Source organism: Camelina sativa, chromosome 2 (genome assembly GCF_000633955.1).
Source record: "Camelina sativa cultivar DH55 chromosome 2, Cs, whole genome shotgun sequence".
Classification (NCBI taxonomy): Eukaryota; Viridiplantae; Streptophyta; class Magnoliopsida; order Brassicales; family Brassicaceae; genus Camelina; species Camelina sativa.
The window spans coordinates 22,986,520-23,002,370 of NC_025686.1; the positions used below are offsets into that span (position 1 = coordinate 22,986,520).

At 37.0% G+C, this 15,851-nt stretch overlaps 3 protein-coding genes, 2 long non-coding RNA genes and 1 other non-coding gene across 8 annotated transcripts; 5 read left to right on the forward strand and 1 right to left on the reverse strand.

Annotated features, from left to right (window-relative positions):
* Nucleotides 3,465–8,004, forward strand: LOC104733476 (IAA-amino acid hydrolase ILR1-like 1). Of its 2 annotated transcripts, XM_019236847.1 has the most exons (6): nucleotides 3,465–3,859; nucleotides 4,073–4,198; nucleotides 4,291–4,605; nucleotides 4,680–4,802; nucleotides 4,893–5,133; nucleotides 7,677–8,004. In XM_019236847.1, exons 1-6 carry the CDS (start codon nucleotides 3,488–3,490, stop codon nucleotides 7,832–7,834), a joined length of 1,335 nt encoding a protein of 444 aa, XP_019092392.1. In that variant the 5' UTR covers nucleotides 3,465–3,487; the 3' UTR covers nucleotides 7,835–8,004. The 2 variants fall into 2 exon arrangements, with proteins under 2 accessions (XP_019092392.1, XP_010451360.1); XM_010453058.2 differs by lacking the exons at nucleotides 3,465–3,859; nucleotides 4,073–4,198; nucleotides 4,291–4,605; nucleotides 4,680–4,802; nucleotides 4,893–5,133 and adding exons at nucleotides 6,008–6,402; nucleotides 6,616–6,741; nucleotides 6,834–7,148; nucleotides 7,223–7,345 and having other exon boundaries at nucleotides 7,436–8,004.
* On the reverse strand, nucleotides 8,012–8,778 carry LOC104733486. Its single transcript, XR_759042.2, has 3 exons — nucleotides 8,684–8,778; nucleotides 8,456–8,593; nucleotides 8,012–8,268 (listed from the first exon to the last, which is right to left on the reverse strand). It is a non-coding gene; the product is annotated as a 40S ribosomal protein S30 (long non-coding RNA).
* LOC104733492 lies at nucleotides 9,229–10,621 on the forward strand. Of its 2 annotated transcripts, XR_759044.1 has the most exons (5): nucleotides 9,229–9,445; nucleotides 9,626–9,702; nucleotides 10,011–10,040; nucleotides 10,226–10,275; nucleotides 10,384–10,621. It is a non-coding gene; the product is annotated as an uncharacterized LOC104733492 (long non-coding RNA). The 2 variants fall into 2 exon arrangements; XR_759043.1 differs by having other exon boundaries at nucleotides 9,229–9,702.
* Nucleotides 10,878–13,395, forward strand: LOC104733501 (asparagine--tRNA ligase, cytoplasmic 1). The gene is made up of 6 exons (XM_010453078.2): nucleotides 10,878–11,470; nucleotides 11,593–12,207; nucleotides 12,297–12,553; nucleotides 12,643–12,772; nucleotides 12,878–12,936; nucleotides 13,033–13,395. Exons 1-6 carry the CDS (start codon nucleotides 10,985–10,987, stop codon nucleotides 13,214–13,216), a joined length of 1,731 nt encoding a protein of 576 aa, XP_010451380.1. The 5' UTR covers nucleotides 10,878–10,984; the 3' UTR covers nucleotides 13,217–13,395.
* Nucleotides 13,504–13,585, forward strand: TRNAS-CGA. Its single transcript has one exon. It is a non-coding gene; the product is annotated as a tRNA-Ser (tRNA).
* On the forward strand, nucleotides 14,084–15,180 carry LOC104733512 (putative FBD-associated F-box protein At5g56690). The gene is made up of 2 exons (XM_010453087.1): nucleotides 14,084–14,932; nucleotides 15,025–15,180. Exons 1-2 carry the CDS (start codon nucleotides 14,084–14,086, stop codon nucleotides 15,178–15,180), a joined length of 1,005 nt encoding a protein of 334 aa, XP_010451389.1.

A 15,851-nucleotide genomic window follows, 5' to 3' on the forward strand; every position in this document is an offset into this window, starting at 1 on the left:
GGGTGGTATTGGTTTGAGATTTATGAAGATTTTTGAAGAGTTCAACAAAATCATTAAAAATGAATAAGTGAAAGATTGTTAAAGATTGCTAGAGAGTTTTGTTGATTAGTTTTCTAAAATCTTGTAAAGTCCTCCAAACAATCTTGTATTTTTATGATACTTTCCATGACTTTATTTTGTAAAGAAAGTGTCTAAAATCATGAACCAATAACATAATAATTGAACTCATTAACAATCCTAGATTCTTTTGTTTTAATTGAATAACACAAAACTTTTAATGACTTTATAAAAGTCTGAATCCAATAACCCAGATTTGTTAAGATTTTAAATAACTTTTTACAAATCACAAACCAATAACATTAAACTTTAACAGAGTTTAACAAAATCTTGATCTAATAACAACAGATTCTACATAACATTTCAAATCTCTAAAACTCTATTCAAATCTTAAACCAATAACCCCCACTAAATTAGACACTAGGTTTTGAAGGGTCAAATTGATTACTCAATAATAACAGTTAAATATATAAATATTATTAACAACACAAAAGAAATCAACGGTAAAATTAAAATTTAATACAAAAATAATGACAATTAGACGGGATATAATTACAGTAACAAATAATCACATTCCTCTATAAATAAGTATACCAAATGCATGACAAAAAATAAAAAATTACTCAGAAAATCAAATCTTATTTCAGCAACAAAACCCAAATAGATTACATAAAGCAATACAACCACACAACTAACTCCTACTCAAAATCAAACGACAACATCGACAAGAAAACAACATGAGCTACACAATCTCTTTCTCCAAAGACCATATACTACAACCAAATGATACACATTAATATAAAATTTTAAGTTGTGGTTTTGATTCAATTTTTTTTGTGATATCGAAGAAACAATCTCAGGTATGTTTAATCAATAATTTAACAGATTGATAAAAAGCATATATTTTCTCATTTGGAGCGGACAACCCCCAGCTGCCTAACATTTTTTCGAAATCGAAGATCACAATCCAAATACTACAAGGAAACTTGATGTAGAAGTGGTAAAAAGACATGAAAATATCAAACTATCTTGCAATCACAAATTTCACCATGAATCTATTGTAACATGGTTTTACATCACAAAATAATATGTCCTAATTGTATAATAGAGATAGTATATGCTTTATATATTTTTAAATTCAATAAAACAAAGATGAATAATAAGATAATTTATTAATTGTTGTAATGGGTTATTACTTCTTTGATAATTTCAAAAAGTTTGAGGAAATATTTAGATATTTAAAACTAAACATAATAAAAATAAAAATAAAAATAAACAAATTCCAAATTGGCCAAAAAAATTCTCAAAGAAAATAAGCACAGAATTAATAATTAATTACAAACCAAACAAAAACCAATTACTTTATAAAAATATTAATGTTAAATAAAATTAAAAAAAAAAAAAATTCGTGCAACCGACGGAACTTCACCTAGTTTTGGATATTTGTCACAAGAAGATTACAAAATTGGAGCTACGAGAAAAAAAAAAATCAAAGAAGAAGGACTTTGTGAGGGGAAATTGCCAAAATCAACCTCAATTATTTGCCGAACGCTTTTTCATACTTAAACTTCAACAGCCTTTAAATAACAGCCTAAACTGTATTAAAATTCAAATTTGCTATCTGAACTATATGAAATATTGTCAATTTCAACATCTGCTCGAACTATGCTAAGTAAGAATTTAACGGTGCTGAGTCAGACTATCTGTGTCGTCCACGTGGCACTAGGACTTACCAAAACTAAGTTGTTTTGGTCATATTTAGGTGTGTTGTGGGAAAAAACAAAGCGTTTGACAAAAATGGGGTATTGAAATCGGGTGTGTTGTGAGGCTTCATTTTTGGTCATTTCTTGCCATAACACATCCAAAAATGACCAAAACGACGTAGTTTTGGTAAGTTCTAGTGCTACATTGATGTTAGACCTGGGCATTTGGGTGTTCGGGTCGGGGTCAGGTTCGGGTAATTCGGGTTCGGGTTTTTCGGGTTTACGAATATAGGATCCGAGCAGGTGTTCATATAATTTCGGGTCGGGGTCAGGTTCGGTTCCTCTCGGGTTCGGGTTATTTGGGTAATGACTTTAAAAAACCTGTAATGTATCCAAAATATATTCTGTTATGGATAGTACCTACTCAAACATATCCAAAGTACCCACAAAAACCTGAAATGTACCCAAAAAAAATCCAAATAACCAGAAAAACAAATGAAACTGCATAACATGAAATCTTAAACAAATGAAACTGAGCATAACATGTCTCGCAAAAAAATTCAAACACATACCATGTCTCGCAAAATAAGCATCCCAACAAAGAAAAGCATGTCTTAAAATCTTAAACATCCCAACAAAGCAAACGAAACTTAAACATCCCAACAAAGAAAAACATGTCTCGCAAAAGCATGTCTAGCTGCTATGAACGGAGAACCCAAAGATGAGACTAACAGCGGAATTAGGTTTTGGAGATCCAATTTGAGAGTTTTGGTTTATAAAAGCCAAAGATTCTTGAAATCGGACAAAAATTGGCAACTTCGACATGTTTATGCANTATGTCTCGCAAAACAATTCAAACACATACCATGTCTCGCAAAATAAGCATCCCAACAAAGAAAAGCATGTCTTAAAATCTTAAACATCCCAACAAAGCAAACGAAACTTAAACATCCCAACAAAGAAAAACATGTCTCGCAAAAGCATGTCTAGCTGCTATGAACGGAGAACCCAAAGATGAGACTAACAGCGGAATTAGGTTTTGGAGATCCAATTTGAGAGTTTTGGTTTATAAAAGCCAAAGATTCTTGAAATCGGACAAAAATTGGCAACTTCGACATGTTTATGCAAAGTAAAGAAGATTCACAAGGATTCAAGGAGAGGAGATTAAGGCAAACGGAAATATGGCAATATATGTGATATCATGTATGAATAAATGTGTTCTCGAGTTCAAACAGATATCGTCGGTTCCTCGGGTTCGGTTCGAGTAATACCCGATACCCGTGGGTATTTGGAAACAAAAACCGAGTGGTTATTTATACAGAAGCGGATCCGGGTCGGGTCGGGTTTTTGCAGGTCAGGGTCGGGTCGGTTCCTCGGGTTCGGTTTATTTGCCCAGGCCTAATTGATGTCAAGGACTGTCTGACTCAACATCGTTAAACTTTGAGTTAACAAATAGACGTTGAAATATTTTATATAGTTTAAATAGTAAATTTGAATTTAAATATAATTCAAGTTGTTATTTGCAGAGTATTAAAGTTGATGTATGATTAAGCATTTGACAAATAGTTGAAGTTGATTTTGGCTGTTTTCCCAACCTATAAACTTAAGCCCTTTACATCATCAAAATGGGCTTTGTAGCCCATTAAAAATCGGATTTTGTGGACTCACTTCAGTGCGCATCAGTTAAATCTGGAGTTTGTTTGTATGTCATCTTCCTTTTTTCATCCATGGCTCTGAATAATTTTGTTGTGCTTTTCTTCAGTTTGACTTTACAACTCCTCTTCCTTCTACTTGGTGTTTCATCGGAATCACCATGGATCACCGCCGGAGATGTGACTCAAGTCCCGAAGAAGTACCTCGAATTAGCCAAGAGTCCGGAGGTCTTCGATCGGATGGTGAGTATCAGAAGGAAAATTCACGAGAATCCTGAGCTTGGTTACGAGGAATTCGAAACCAGTAAACTCATTAGGTCGGAGCTAGACCTTATCGGAGTTAAGTATAGGTATCCCGTAGCTATCACCGGTGTTATCGGTTATATCGGCTCTGGAGAACCACCGTTCGTTGCTCTGAGAGCTGATATGGATGCTTTGCCTATTCAGGTGTCGTAACCAAATTCCCAGGATTCTCTTATTAGTTCGTAGCTTCGATACATTTAGGTCTTTGATTTTTACTCTTTTAGTTAGAAACTTGATGGAATTAGATTAAACTACTTGCTTGATGCCTTGATCATAGGTTTGATTACACATACACCAATACCAATTTCTTAGGTAATGAAGGGTTATAATATTGTTTGAATTGATTCTTGAACTTAGGAAGCTGTTGAGTGGGAGCATAAGAGCAAAAATCCTGGTAAAATGCACGCTTGTGGACACGATGGTCATGTTGCTATGCTTCTTGGTGCTGCTAAGATTCTTCAAGAACATCGCCACGATTTACAGGTCTATGCATTTCCTGAATTTGCCCTTTTTAGATACTTTCATCAGTTGCATTGGCCTACTAATGCATTCATTTCTTTGTTTATTTTTGTTAGGGAACTGTGGTGCTTATCTTTCAGCCAGCTGAGGAAGGTTTACGCGGAGCAAAGAAGATGATAGAAGAAGGAGCGTTGAAGAACGTCGAAGCTATTTTTGGGTTACATCTTACCAACCGAGTTCCCTTTGGCAAAGCGGCTTCACGTGCAGGTCCCATGCTTGCTGGAGCTGGATTCTTTGAAGCTGTAATCACTGGGAAAGGAGGTCATGCTGCCATCCCTCAGCATACCGTAGATCCTGTTGTTGCAGCTTCGAGCATTGTCCTCAGTCTTCAACACATTGTTTCACGTGAAACTGACCCTTTGGATTCAAAGGTTTCATTTTTTTTACTCTTGGATCTCATACCTGGTCTTGGCTTTCTAGAACTCATTTGTGTGTTCCTCTTCAGGTGGTCACAGTTTCTAAGGTTAATGGTGGCAATGCGTTCAATGTCATCCCTGACTCAATCACCATAGGAGGAACTCTTCGAGCCTTTACCGGGTTTAGTCAGCTTCAGCAGAGAATCAAAGAGGTGACGCGATCCATGATTATGCCTTTAAAGAATTTTGCGGTATTGTGCTTTACCATAGAACCAATCCCCTGTTTCAACTTTTGATTCTAGGTGATTACAAAGCAAGCAACCGTCCATCGATGCAATGCATCTGTGAATCTAACACCAAATGGCAAAGAACCGTTACCACCAACAGTGAACGACATGGACTTATACAAGCAATTCAAGAAGGTGGTCGGAGACTTGTTGGGTCAAGAAGCTGTTGAGGAAGCACAACCGTTGATGGGATCAGAGGACTTCTCAAAGTTTGCAGAAGTAATCCCTGGCCATTTCTCCTTCCTGGGAATGCAAGATGANTATGTCTCGCAAAACAATTCAAACACATACCATGTCTCGCAAAATAAGCATCCCAACAAAGAAAAGCATGTCTTAAAATCTTAAACATCCCAACAAAGCAAACGAAACTTAAACATCCCAACAAAGAAAAACATGTCTCGCAAAAGCATGTCTAGCTGCTATGAACGGAGAACCCAAAGATGAGACTAACAGCGGAATTAGGTTTTGGAGATCCAATTTGAGAGTTTTGGTTTATAAAAGCCAAAGATTCTTGAAATCGGACAAAAATTGGCAACTTCGACATGTTTATGCAAAGTAAAGAAGATTCACAAGGATTCAAGGAGAGGAGATTAAGGCAAACGGAAATATGGCAATATATGTGATATCATGTATGAATAAATGTGTTCTCGAGTTCAAACAGATATCGTCGGTTCCTCGGGTTCGGTTCGAGTAATACCCGATACCCGTGGGTATTTGGAAACAAAAACCGAGTGGTTATTTATACAGAAGCGGATCCGGGTCGGGTCGGGTTTTTGCAGGTCAGGGTCGGGTCGGTTCCTCGGGTTCGGTTTATTTGCCCAGGCCTAATTGATGTCAAGGACTGTCTGACTCAACATCGTTAAACTTTGAGTTAACAAATAGACGTTGAAATATTTTATATAGTTTAAATAGTAAATTTGAATTTAAATATAATTCAAGTTGTTATTTGCAGAGTATTAAAGTTGATGTATGATTAAGCATTTGACAAATAGTTGAAGTTGATTTTGGCTGTTTTCCCAACCTATAAACTTAAGCCCTTTACATCATCAAAATGGGCTTTGTAGCCCATTAAAAATCGGATTTTGTGGACTCACTTCAGTGCGCATCAGTTAAATCTGGAGTTTGTTTGTATGTCATCTTCCTTTTTTCATCCATGGCTCTGAATAATTTTGTTGTGCTTTTCTTCAGTTTGACTTTACAACTCCTCTTCCTTCTACTTGGTGTTTCATCGGAATCACCATGGATCACCGCCGGAGATGTGACTCAAGTCCCGAAGAAGTACCTCGAATTAGCCAAGAGTCCGGAGGTCTTCGATCGGATGGTGAGTATCAGAAGGAAAATTCACGAGAATCCTGAGCTTGGTTACGAGGAATTCGAAACCAGTAAACTCATTAGGTCGGAGCTAGACCTTATCGGAGTTAAGTATAGGTATCCCGTAGCTATCACCGGTGTTATCGGTTATATCGGCTCTGGAGAACCACCGTTCGTTGCTCTGAGAGCTGATATGGATGCTTTGCCTATTCAGGTGTCGTAACCAAATTCCCAGGATTCTCTTATTAGTTCGTAGCTTCGATACATTTAGGTCTTTGATTTTTACTCTTTTAGTTAGAAACTTGATGGAATTAGATTAAACTACTTGCTTGATGCCTTGATCATAGGTTTGATTACACATACACCAATACCAATTTCTTAGGTAATGAAGGGTTATAATATTGTTTGAATTGATTCTTGAACTTAGGAAGCTGTTGAGTGGGAGCATAAGAGCAAAAATCCTGGTAAAATGCACGCTTGTGGACACGATGGTCATGTTGCTATGCTTCTTGGTGCTGCTAAGATTCTTCAAGAACATCGCCACGATTTACAGGTCTATGCATTTCCTGAATTTGCCCTTTTTAGATACTTTCATCAGTTGCATTGGCCTACTAATGCATTCATTTCTTTGTTTATTTTTGTTAGGGAACTGTGGTGCTTATCTTTCAGCCAGCTGAGGAAGGTTTACGCGGAGCAAAGAAGATGATAGAAGAAGGAGCGTTGAAGAACGTCGAAGCTATTTTTGGGTTACATCTTACCAACCGAGTTCCCTTTGGCAAAGCGGCTTCACGTGCAGGTCCCATGCTTGCTGGAGCTGGATTCTTTGAAGCTGTAATCACTGGGAAAGGAGGTCATGCTGCCATCCCTCAGCATACCGTAGATCCTGTTGTTGCAGCTTCGAGCATTGTCCTCAGTCTTCAACACATTGTTTCACGTGAAACTGACCCTTTGGATTCAAAGGTTTCATTTTTTTTACTCTTGGATCTCATACCTGGTCTTGGCTTTCTAGAACTCATTTGTGTGTTCCTCTTCAGGTGGTCACAGTTTCTAAGGTTAATGGTGGCAATGCGTTCAATGTCATCCCTGACTCAATCACCATAGGAGGAACTCTTCGAGCCTTTACCGGGTTTAGTCAGCTTCAGCAGAGAATCAAAGAGGTGACGCGATCCATGATTATGCCTTTAAAGAATTTTGCGGTATTGTGCTTTACCATAGAACCAATCCCCTGTTTCAACTTTTGATTCTAGGTGATTACAAAGCAAGCAACCGTCCATCGATGCAATGCATCTGTGAATCTAACACCAAATGGCAAAGAACCGTTACCACCAACAGTGAACGACATGGACTTATACAAGCAATTCAAGAAGGTGGTCGGAGACTTGTTGGGTCAAGAAGCTGTTGAGGAAGCACAACCGTTGATGGGATCAGAGGACTTCTCAAAGTTTGCAGAAGTAATCCCTGGCCATTTCTCCTTCCTGGGAATGCAAGATGAGTCCAAAGGGTATGCGTCATCTCATTCACCACTCTATAGAATTAACGAGGATGTGTTTCCGTACGGCGCTGCAATCCATGCATCGATGGCTATGCAGTACCTCAAAGAGAAAGCTTCTAAAGGTTCTGCCTCAGGCTTCCATGACGAACTCTGAATTTGTCTAGCTAGTTCTAGACTTATTTACTCATCAGTTATAGGCTCGTTCATGTTTCTTAGTAATAGTAAAAGTCACACTCCACGGAAATGAATGTTATTTGCAAATTTATTGTCAAACAATGTCGCATAATTTGAAATCCAAAAAAGATAACATCAATTACTGTGCTATGATAGATTTGTGACCAAAACAATAACTAAAAAGAACTGTAATTCATAGAATCAAAACATAATATTTCAGTGCCAAAAGAAATTAAACGAAGAACAAAGATTCCCAAAGTTACAAAATAGATTTTCCCAGCTTCTCTACCAAAAACATACAAGTTCAGTGAAAGACAAGCTTCACGAAAACATCTCTTGCATATTTTTTTCAAGCTTCACTACCAATCTATTTCTCAGAAGAGTTAGGTCCTCTCTTCTTTCCGAAACCAACAACTGCACAAATCAATTTAACAAAGTGTAAAAGATTTATTAAGCAAAATCCATTTACAAATGATAGCTTCAACAAAGCATTTCTAAATCAATTACCAATTCCCTAAAGCAATTCTAAGCTAATTACGCAACAATGCAAGCGTCTTAATCCAATAAAAAAGTAAAAGTATCGCGAGATCGGGAAAATTACCGGCGGTGACGAAACGACGGTTGTGCTGCATACGCTTGTGAGCACGACCTCTAGGCTTCTTCTTCTTATCTTGCTTGGCAACCTTGGGTGTTTGTCCTCTAACCTTACCGGCACGAGCCAAAGATCCATGAACCTTTCCTGAAATTCATAAGAACACTTACCGTTAAACAGATCCCGCAGAAGAAGAAAAAGATGAAACAAAATGAAGAAATTTCCAAAGGATCTTACCCATGATTGATTTGCTTTTCTTCTCTTTGCTCTTCCGTTACCGACGGCTGCAATAAGCTGAGACGAGTGAGTGGCGTAAGCTCAGGAATTAGGTTTTCTTTAGATAACAAATGTGTAATTTATATATTCATTCCCTTGACGTTGATCTATTGGGCCTTTTATTAGGCTTAGACTCAATAAATAAATTGTAAGCCGATAATTAGTGGGCCTATAAAGCCCATTATCAACACAAGTTCGACAATTCATGAAAATTGTTATTAAAAATAATATAAAAAACAAATCACAAATTTGGAAAATATTAAAAAAATAAACTTTCCATTCGTATTTTTTTTTGTAATTTTCTAAAAATAACGTTCCATTAATTTCACGTCGAATTAAAAAGGCAATAGTTTCGAATTATTAATTGCTATCTTTATTCTATAAGTCACAAGTAAATTTACGAGCAACTGCAGCTCTCTCCATCTGCCACGTGTCTTAAGTCCCAATTTTTGCACTTCCAAGTTTTTCGACAATTAAAATTTTGTTATCCAAACAAATGTAAGAGAAAAAAAAAAAGAAAAAAAAAACCCTGAAACTGCTTCGGCCTCTCTTCACCCCCACGATCTCAATATCTCCTTCCACATCTCATTAGTCTCCACTTCTCCCTTCTTTTCAACAATCGAAAAAATCAGTATTTCCTTCGTTTCAAATCGTTTCTTTGTCCCTTTTCTTCAAATTTCTGTTTCAGTTTTATTCAATTGCTGCATTAATGATTTTTACTATGTAATCTGTTTTCTTCTTCAGAGTTAAATTTATCGGATTGCTCTTCTTCTACTTTCCTTCTCTCGATGTTTTGATTCTAATAAGTGTTGCTGTCTCGAATTTATTGATTTTTTACGTGCTAAATATTGTTAAATTTTGATTTCGTTTTGGGTGATTAAGTTGATTTTATGTTCTTGATAGATTTGTTGACGAGAGAATACAAGTCTACAATCCCGATCAGAAATTCAGTATTTCCCACTTACAGTGCCTCTGGCCTGGTACGTATTTTTGTTATCAATCGTTGTATTCTTGCAATATGTTCTAGGTCTTATCGATCTTATCGTTGTTCAATTCTGAGTTAGATTCTCTGGAAGGGATCTGATAGTGATAGTCACTATGAGTATATGTTAAAAATTACAATTGTTTACGAATTAGATGTTTGATAATCAGAATGAGATCAACAAAAACCTTTATAATCTTTTTTTAAGAGTTTGCATTCCATATAAACTATTAGTGAAGTAACCTTATAGATATCTCCTACTCATGTCAACACTTTTTATTAGAATTAGTATTTTCTGTTTTCCAGGAGAAGAAAACTAAATGGAACTACAACAAGGTTAGTCTTTTATTTGACATAGACTCAAATTCATATTCTTCTCTGCTTCGGCAAATTTTTAAGCCTTGGCTTATAATATAGTTGTATCTTTCAGTAATTTATTATGTTTATCCCTCCAACGTTTATTTGTCTTTCTGTACCTGAAGTCTTTTTCATATTAATTAGCTTTTTTATTCTCCTCCCAGTACTCTCGAAAAATAGCATCTTAACAAAATCAGTCTCAAGCCAAGTTTTTGTAAGCAATCATCTTAGTACCCGATGCTACTTCTATTTGTTTTTCTTCTGAAGTTGATGTGTGATTTTCATAAACTATACTAAAAACGGTTTTATTTTTTGTATCTAGGTTTGTTATGCTTCGGTCATCGGTGGAACAATAGAGGAAACGGAGAAGCATAATTAGACAAATAAGCAGAGATGAAGACAAAATTTACAATGGAAAAAATGTTGGGAAATTAAGCATAACTACTACATATTGTTTAAATATTGGGTTTTAATCTGCATTGTCGCACTTATATTCCATAACCGATAGGAACTTCCAGACTTCTAATGGCAATATTTGATCCACTATTGATTTAAAAGCATATTTATCTTAATAATTCCTTCGTAGGTTTGTTTTTTCATTTATATTCATAAGTTGAACTCATTCAACAAACAAACTAAGAAAACTTCAATGTACCCGTGCAACGCACGGGCTTAACTAGTAGATAATAATTTAGATACGAAACAATCTTATTCGATAGAATCTTTTGGTATTATAAAATTTCCAATTTTAGCCCTACAGAATCCCCAAAATCCAACGATATATATTCGAAAGATCCAACGGTTAATCTCACATCTCAATAACAAAAGACTCTGAAACCTCCCTTTACTCTTCTAGGGTTTTATTCTCTCAAAACGCGTCGCCTCCCAAAATTTCGTGCTTCAGATTCCGAAGATCAAAAACAATGGCTGATGAGATCGTGCCACCAGCGAACGAGTTAGCCGCCGTTGCATTGGGTAACGACACGGTGCAGAAAGCCCAATTTTCTAACCGTGTTCTGATTAAATCGATTCTGGGTCGACCTGACGGCGGAGCTAGCCTCGCCGGTCAAAAAGTTCGAATCGGAGGTTGGGTTAAAACCGGAAGAGAGCAAGGGAAAGGAGCTTTTGCTTTCCTTGCGGTGAACGATGGATCTTGTCCAGCGAATCTTCAGGTTATGGTTGATTCGTCTCTTTATGATCTCTCTAAGTTGGTAGCTACGGGAACTTGTGTGACTGTTGATGGAGTTTTGAAGCTTCCTCCGGAAGGTAAAGATAAGCAGATGATTGAGCTTAGCGTTGAGAAGGTGATTGATGTTGGAACTGTGGAGGATAAGTATCCGCTTCCTAAGACTAAGTTGACTCTTGAGTTTCTCAGAGATATGCTTCATCTTCGTTCCAGGACTAACTCGGTAAATACTTCTTTACTTCTTTCACTGTGATTGATTTGAATGCTCTCTATGTTTGATTAGTATCACTGAATTAGTTGACTTGTGAATTGTGTGCTTATGGTGATAATTTGTTATGATTTCAGATCTCAGCAATTGCAAGAATCCGTAATGCGCTTGCTTTCGCCACACACAGTTTCTTCCAAGAACATAGTTTTCTTTACGTTCACACTCCTATCATTACGACAAGTGACTGTGAAGGTGCTGGTGAAATGTTCCAAGTAACAACCTTGATCAACCACACTGAGCAGGTTGAGAAGGATCTCATTGTTAACCCTCCACCCACCGAGGCTGATGTTGAAGCGGCGAGGCTTATTGTTAAGGAGAGAGGTGCAGCTGTAAAGCAATTGAAAGCGCAATTGAAAGATGCCGGGGCAACCAAGGAAGAAATCGATGCTGCAACCACTGCTCCTGTTGGTGAACTTACTTCAGCAAAGGCGAATTTAGCTCAAATTGAAGAAAGGTCAAAGCTTAAGCCTGGACTACCTAAAAAAGATGGAAAAATTGATTACTCCAATGATTTCTTTAGCCGTCAAGCTTTCTTGACAGTTTCTGGTCAGTTACAAGTGGAGACCTATGCTTGCGCTCTGAGCAGTGTGTATACGTTTGGCCCTACGTTCCGGGCAGAGAACTCTCACACTACAAGGCATCTAGCTGAGTTCTGGATGGTTGAGCCTGAAATTGCTTTCGCAGATCTACAGGTAATGTATACGTATGGTATTCTTTTGTCTCTTCTTAATTACAATATAAAGCTGCAGTATCTTAGAAACCTTCTTTGAAATTTCTGTAGGACGACATGAACTGCGCAGAAGCGTATGTGAAATACATGTGCAAGTGGTTGCTCGAGAAGTGTTACGATGACATGGAACTTATGGCTAAGAATTTCGACCGGGGATGCATTGAGAGGCTACAATTGGTAGCCTCAACCCCGTTTGGGCGTATAACGTACACTGAAGCAATAGAGTTACTTGAGAGAGCTGTAGCTGAAGGAAAGAAATTTGAAAACAATGTGGAGTGGGGTATCGACTTGGCCTCAGAGCATGAAAGGTTTGTGATAATTCTTATTAAAAACCATTCCTCAACTTTAAACACTTGCAAGAAATGATTGCTAACCAAACATGTCTTTGCACTTACAGATACTTGACAGAGGTTATGTTTCAAAAGCCAATTATTGTCTATAACTACCCGAAAGGAATCAAAGCTTTTTACATGAGACTTAACGATGATGGAAAGACAGTTGCTGCTATGGATGTCCTCGTTCCAAAGGTAATAATAAAACTCGCCAGTCTTCTTATAGTGCCATTCAATCAATTGAAGGAAAACACACATCAACTGGCTGTTTTGGTTATCTGTTTTCTTTGTATGAATCAGGTTGGAGAACTCATTGGTGGAAGCCAAAGGGAAGAACGATATGATGTCATCACACAGAGGTGTGTGAAAGTGAAACCAATATTCAAAATTTTTGGCTCTATTTTTGGTGTCTTTTGTGATCGTTTATGAAGCAAAATCTGTTTTTTTATATACAGGATCAAGGAGATGGGTCTTCCAATTGAGCCATATAAGTGGTACATTGACTTGCGCCGTTATGGAACAGTGAAGCATTGTGGATTTGGACTTGGCTTCGAACGCATGATTCTGTTCGCTACAGGAATTGATAACATCAGAGACGTTATTCCTTTCCCTAGGTATCCTGGAAAAGCTGATCTCTGATTCTCTTCTCTAGACATATCTACAAACACAATTTCGGATTTTATTAGCTGGTCTGGTTTCGATAACCGAGACGGTTTAGTTTACTTTATGTTTATTAAGTGAAAATTATATGGGTTTTTGACTTTTGATTTTACTGGTTTTGTTCGATTATCCCGATTTACCAAATTCAGTTATATATACCACAAACTCTATATTAATGATTGGACAAAACTATGTTGATAACAATTGGAAACCGAAAGTTTTTCAATTTAAAGTTTTAGAATTAGATAATAAGTATGAGAACAAAAGTCAATATGTCCGAGTGGTTAAGGAGACAGACTCGAAATCTGTTGGGCTTTGCCTGCGCAGGTTCGAATCCTGCTGTTGACGTCCTTCTTTTATTTGTCCATTTTTACCTCAATAAGTCAAAACAGAGATCAACAGAGTAACGAACAAGAAAATATATAGGTTTGAGCTTTATTATTAACGATGAAGAGGGTCATCAAAAAGATATCGATTGATGAGCAATTTACATAAAAGAGTGGCAAACTTTGAAAATATAGATTCTACCGGCAAGTATCGTCGATTGTAATAGTAATTTAGGTTTGTGATATAATTGTGACAATATTATTTAACCGGTTGGCTCGCTAAACGGTTAACTCAGATTAGGGATTTTATTTGTATGCCTTTGGCTAGTTACGATGAAATCAATCAAGCAGAATAAACAAATCTTCTTCAATCTCTTTTCCTTCACTTACCAACATCAAAATCCAATTTTTTCGATCGAAGCGATCCTTCTACCTCAGTGATTGCTTTCCAGGCTCTATTTGCCTTTCCTTAGATCTCTTGGTGAGATCCTAGATTAGGGGTTTACCTATCTAACGCAATATGTCACAAATAAGTGCGTTGTCTGATGATTTGCTGGTGAAGATATTATCGTTCCTTCCAACAAAAGTTGCTGTCTCAACCAGTGTTTTGTCGAAACAATGGAAGTTTCTTTGGATGTGGTTGCCTAAACTTGAGTACGATGATTACAACGATATCAATCATAGAAAGTCTTCACTTCTGATGTATCGTTATGAGAATCTGCCATTACACAGAGCGCCGATCCTAGAAAGCTTGCTCCTCAGGTTTCGTTTTAAATCCGAAAATACTAAACAGTGGGTTGGAATTGCAGTTTCTCGCCGAGTGCGCGAGCTAAGTATCAGCTATTTGTATGTCTGGGATGTTAATTCTCAGGTATTACTGCCGTGTCGTTTGTATTCATGCACATCGCTCGTGACTTTGAAACTTGAAGGCAAAAACATTCTTGTGGATGTTCCTCCAACGGTTTGTCTCCCTTCCTTGAAAACTTTGCAACTTCTCCGTGTGACATACTCGAATGAAGATGCTCTTAGACTGCTTCTATCGTATTGCCCTGTTCTTGAAGATCTGAGTATTAAACGAGGCTATGATGACAATATGAGAGCTTTAGTTGTTGATGTACCCTCCTTGCGGTGTTTATCTTTAAATATAAACGCTGCATGTTCTTCTGATGATGGATGTGTAATAGTTACCCCTTCTTTGAAGTCTTTCTATGTTGATGATTCTAGAAGTGAATTCTCCTATTTAGTTGAGCATATGCCTGATCTTGAAGAGGCAGATATCTTTGTTAATCAAAACCCCGAGAAGCTTCTCGTATCAATCACATCTGTCAAACGTCTTTCATTACGAGTAAAATTTAACAGTAAGGAAGAGGTAAGCTGTTTTCCATCTATTAACTTGTTTTCATCAATTGCATTATATTTAACTTAACACTAAATGATCTGTAAGCGTTTTCACGTGTACAGCTCGGGTATCATAATGCTGGTATTGTCTTCAATCAGCTTGAACATCTGAAGCTATATATAATCAACGAATATTGGTCCAACTTACTTGTCCGGTTGCTCAAAGATACACCTAAACTCCGAGTCCTCAATCTTGACGCTTCTGTAAGTTTTTATTGATATATAATTTATCAGTATGAAAGCGTATAGTTTACTAATCTTATTTATATCCTATTGTTGTCTCAGGCTTTTATACAATTTGGCAACTTTCAACCGAACATTAATGTCCACGAGTTGCCTAGTCTTGAAGGGAGCTCTGTTCCTAAATGTTTCTTGAAGAGTCTTGAAACTTTCGACTTTGTAGGGTACAAAGGAAGACAAGAAGAGAGATATTTCTTGAGTATTCTCTTAAATTATGCTCGTTGCTTGACGCACAGTACTCGTCAATTTTGGACTGATCATTTTATGTCGCAACGTAGAAGAAACTTTGGAAATCATCAAAGAGTCGGTATTCTTATCCGGGAATTAGATATTTAACTGTAGATTTGGGACTTCTTTCAAAAAAAAACTATTGCCTTCTTATCATTTGGTTGATAAATTATATCGTCTTGTATCACCTACAATTTGTATGTGTATGCCTTGCGACACAAGTTTCTTTTCAAAGAAGAGAACCAAATCAGGTTTTTGGAACACCCGTCTCCTTATGCTCAAATATTGTCGTAAATTTCAAGTTTGGAAGCTTAAAAGGTCACCTCATCTCGAGACTCGAATCACACACAGTCATGACTCTTATGCTTGTTAAAAAAAGTTACAACTAAAACGAAAATTTGATGTTGTCTTATCGTAAGGAG

Bases quoted from the DNA above. Each gene is read 5' to 3' on its own strand.
- LOC104733476 (XM_019236847.1), top strand. From the start codon at position 3,488: ATGGCTCTGAATAATTTTGTTGTGCTTTTCTTCAGTTTGACTTTACAA. The intron at 4,199-4,290 runs GTCTATGCATTT...TATTTTTGTTAG, and splicing joins AACATCGCCACGATTTACAG to GGAACTGTGGTGCTTATCTT. The intron at 4,606-4,679 runs GTTTCATTTTTT...GTTCCTCTTCAG, and splicing joins CTGACCCTTTGGATTCAAAG to GTGGTCACAGTTTCTAAGGT.
- LOC104733512 (XM_010453087.1), top strand. From the start codon at position 14,084: ATGTCACAAATAAGTGCGTTGTCTGATGATTTGCTGGTGAAGATATTA. The intron at 14,933-15,024 runs GTAAGCTGTTTT...TCACGTGTACAG, and splicing joins AATTTAACAGTAAGGAAGAG to CTCGGGTATCATAATGCTGG.
- LOC104733501 (XM_010453078.2), top strand. From the start codon at position 10,985: ATGGCTGATGAGATCGTGCCACCAGCGAACGAGTTAGCCGCCGTTGCA. The intron at 11,471-11,592 runs GTAAATACTTCT...TTATGATTTCAG, and splicing joins TTCGTTCCAGGACTAACTCG to ATCTCAGCAATTGCAAGAAT. The intron at 12,937-13,032 runs GTGTGTGAAAGT...TTTTATATACAG, and splicing joins TATGATGTCATCACACAGAG to GATCAAGGAGATGGGTCTTC.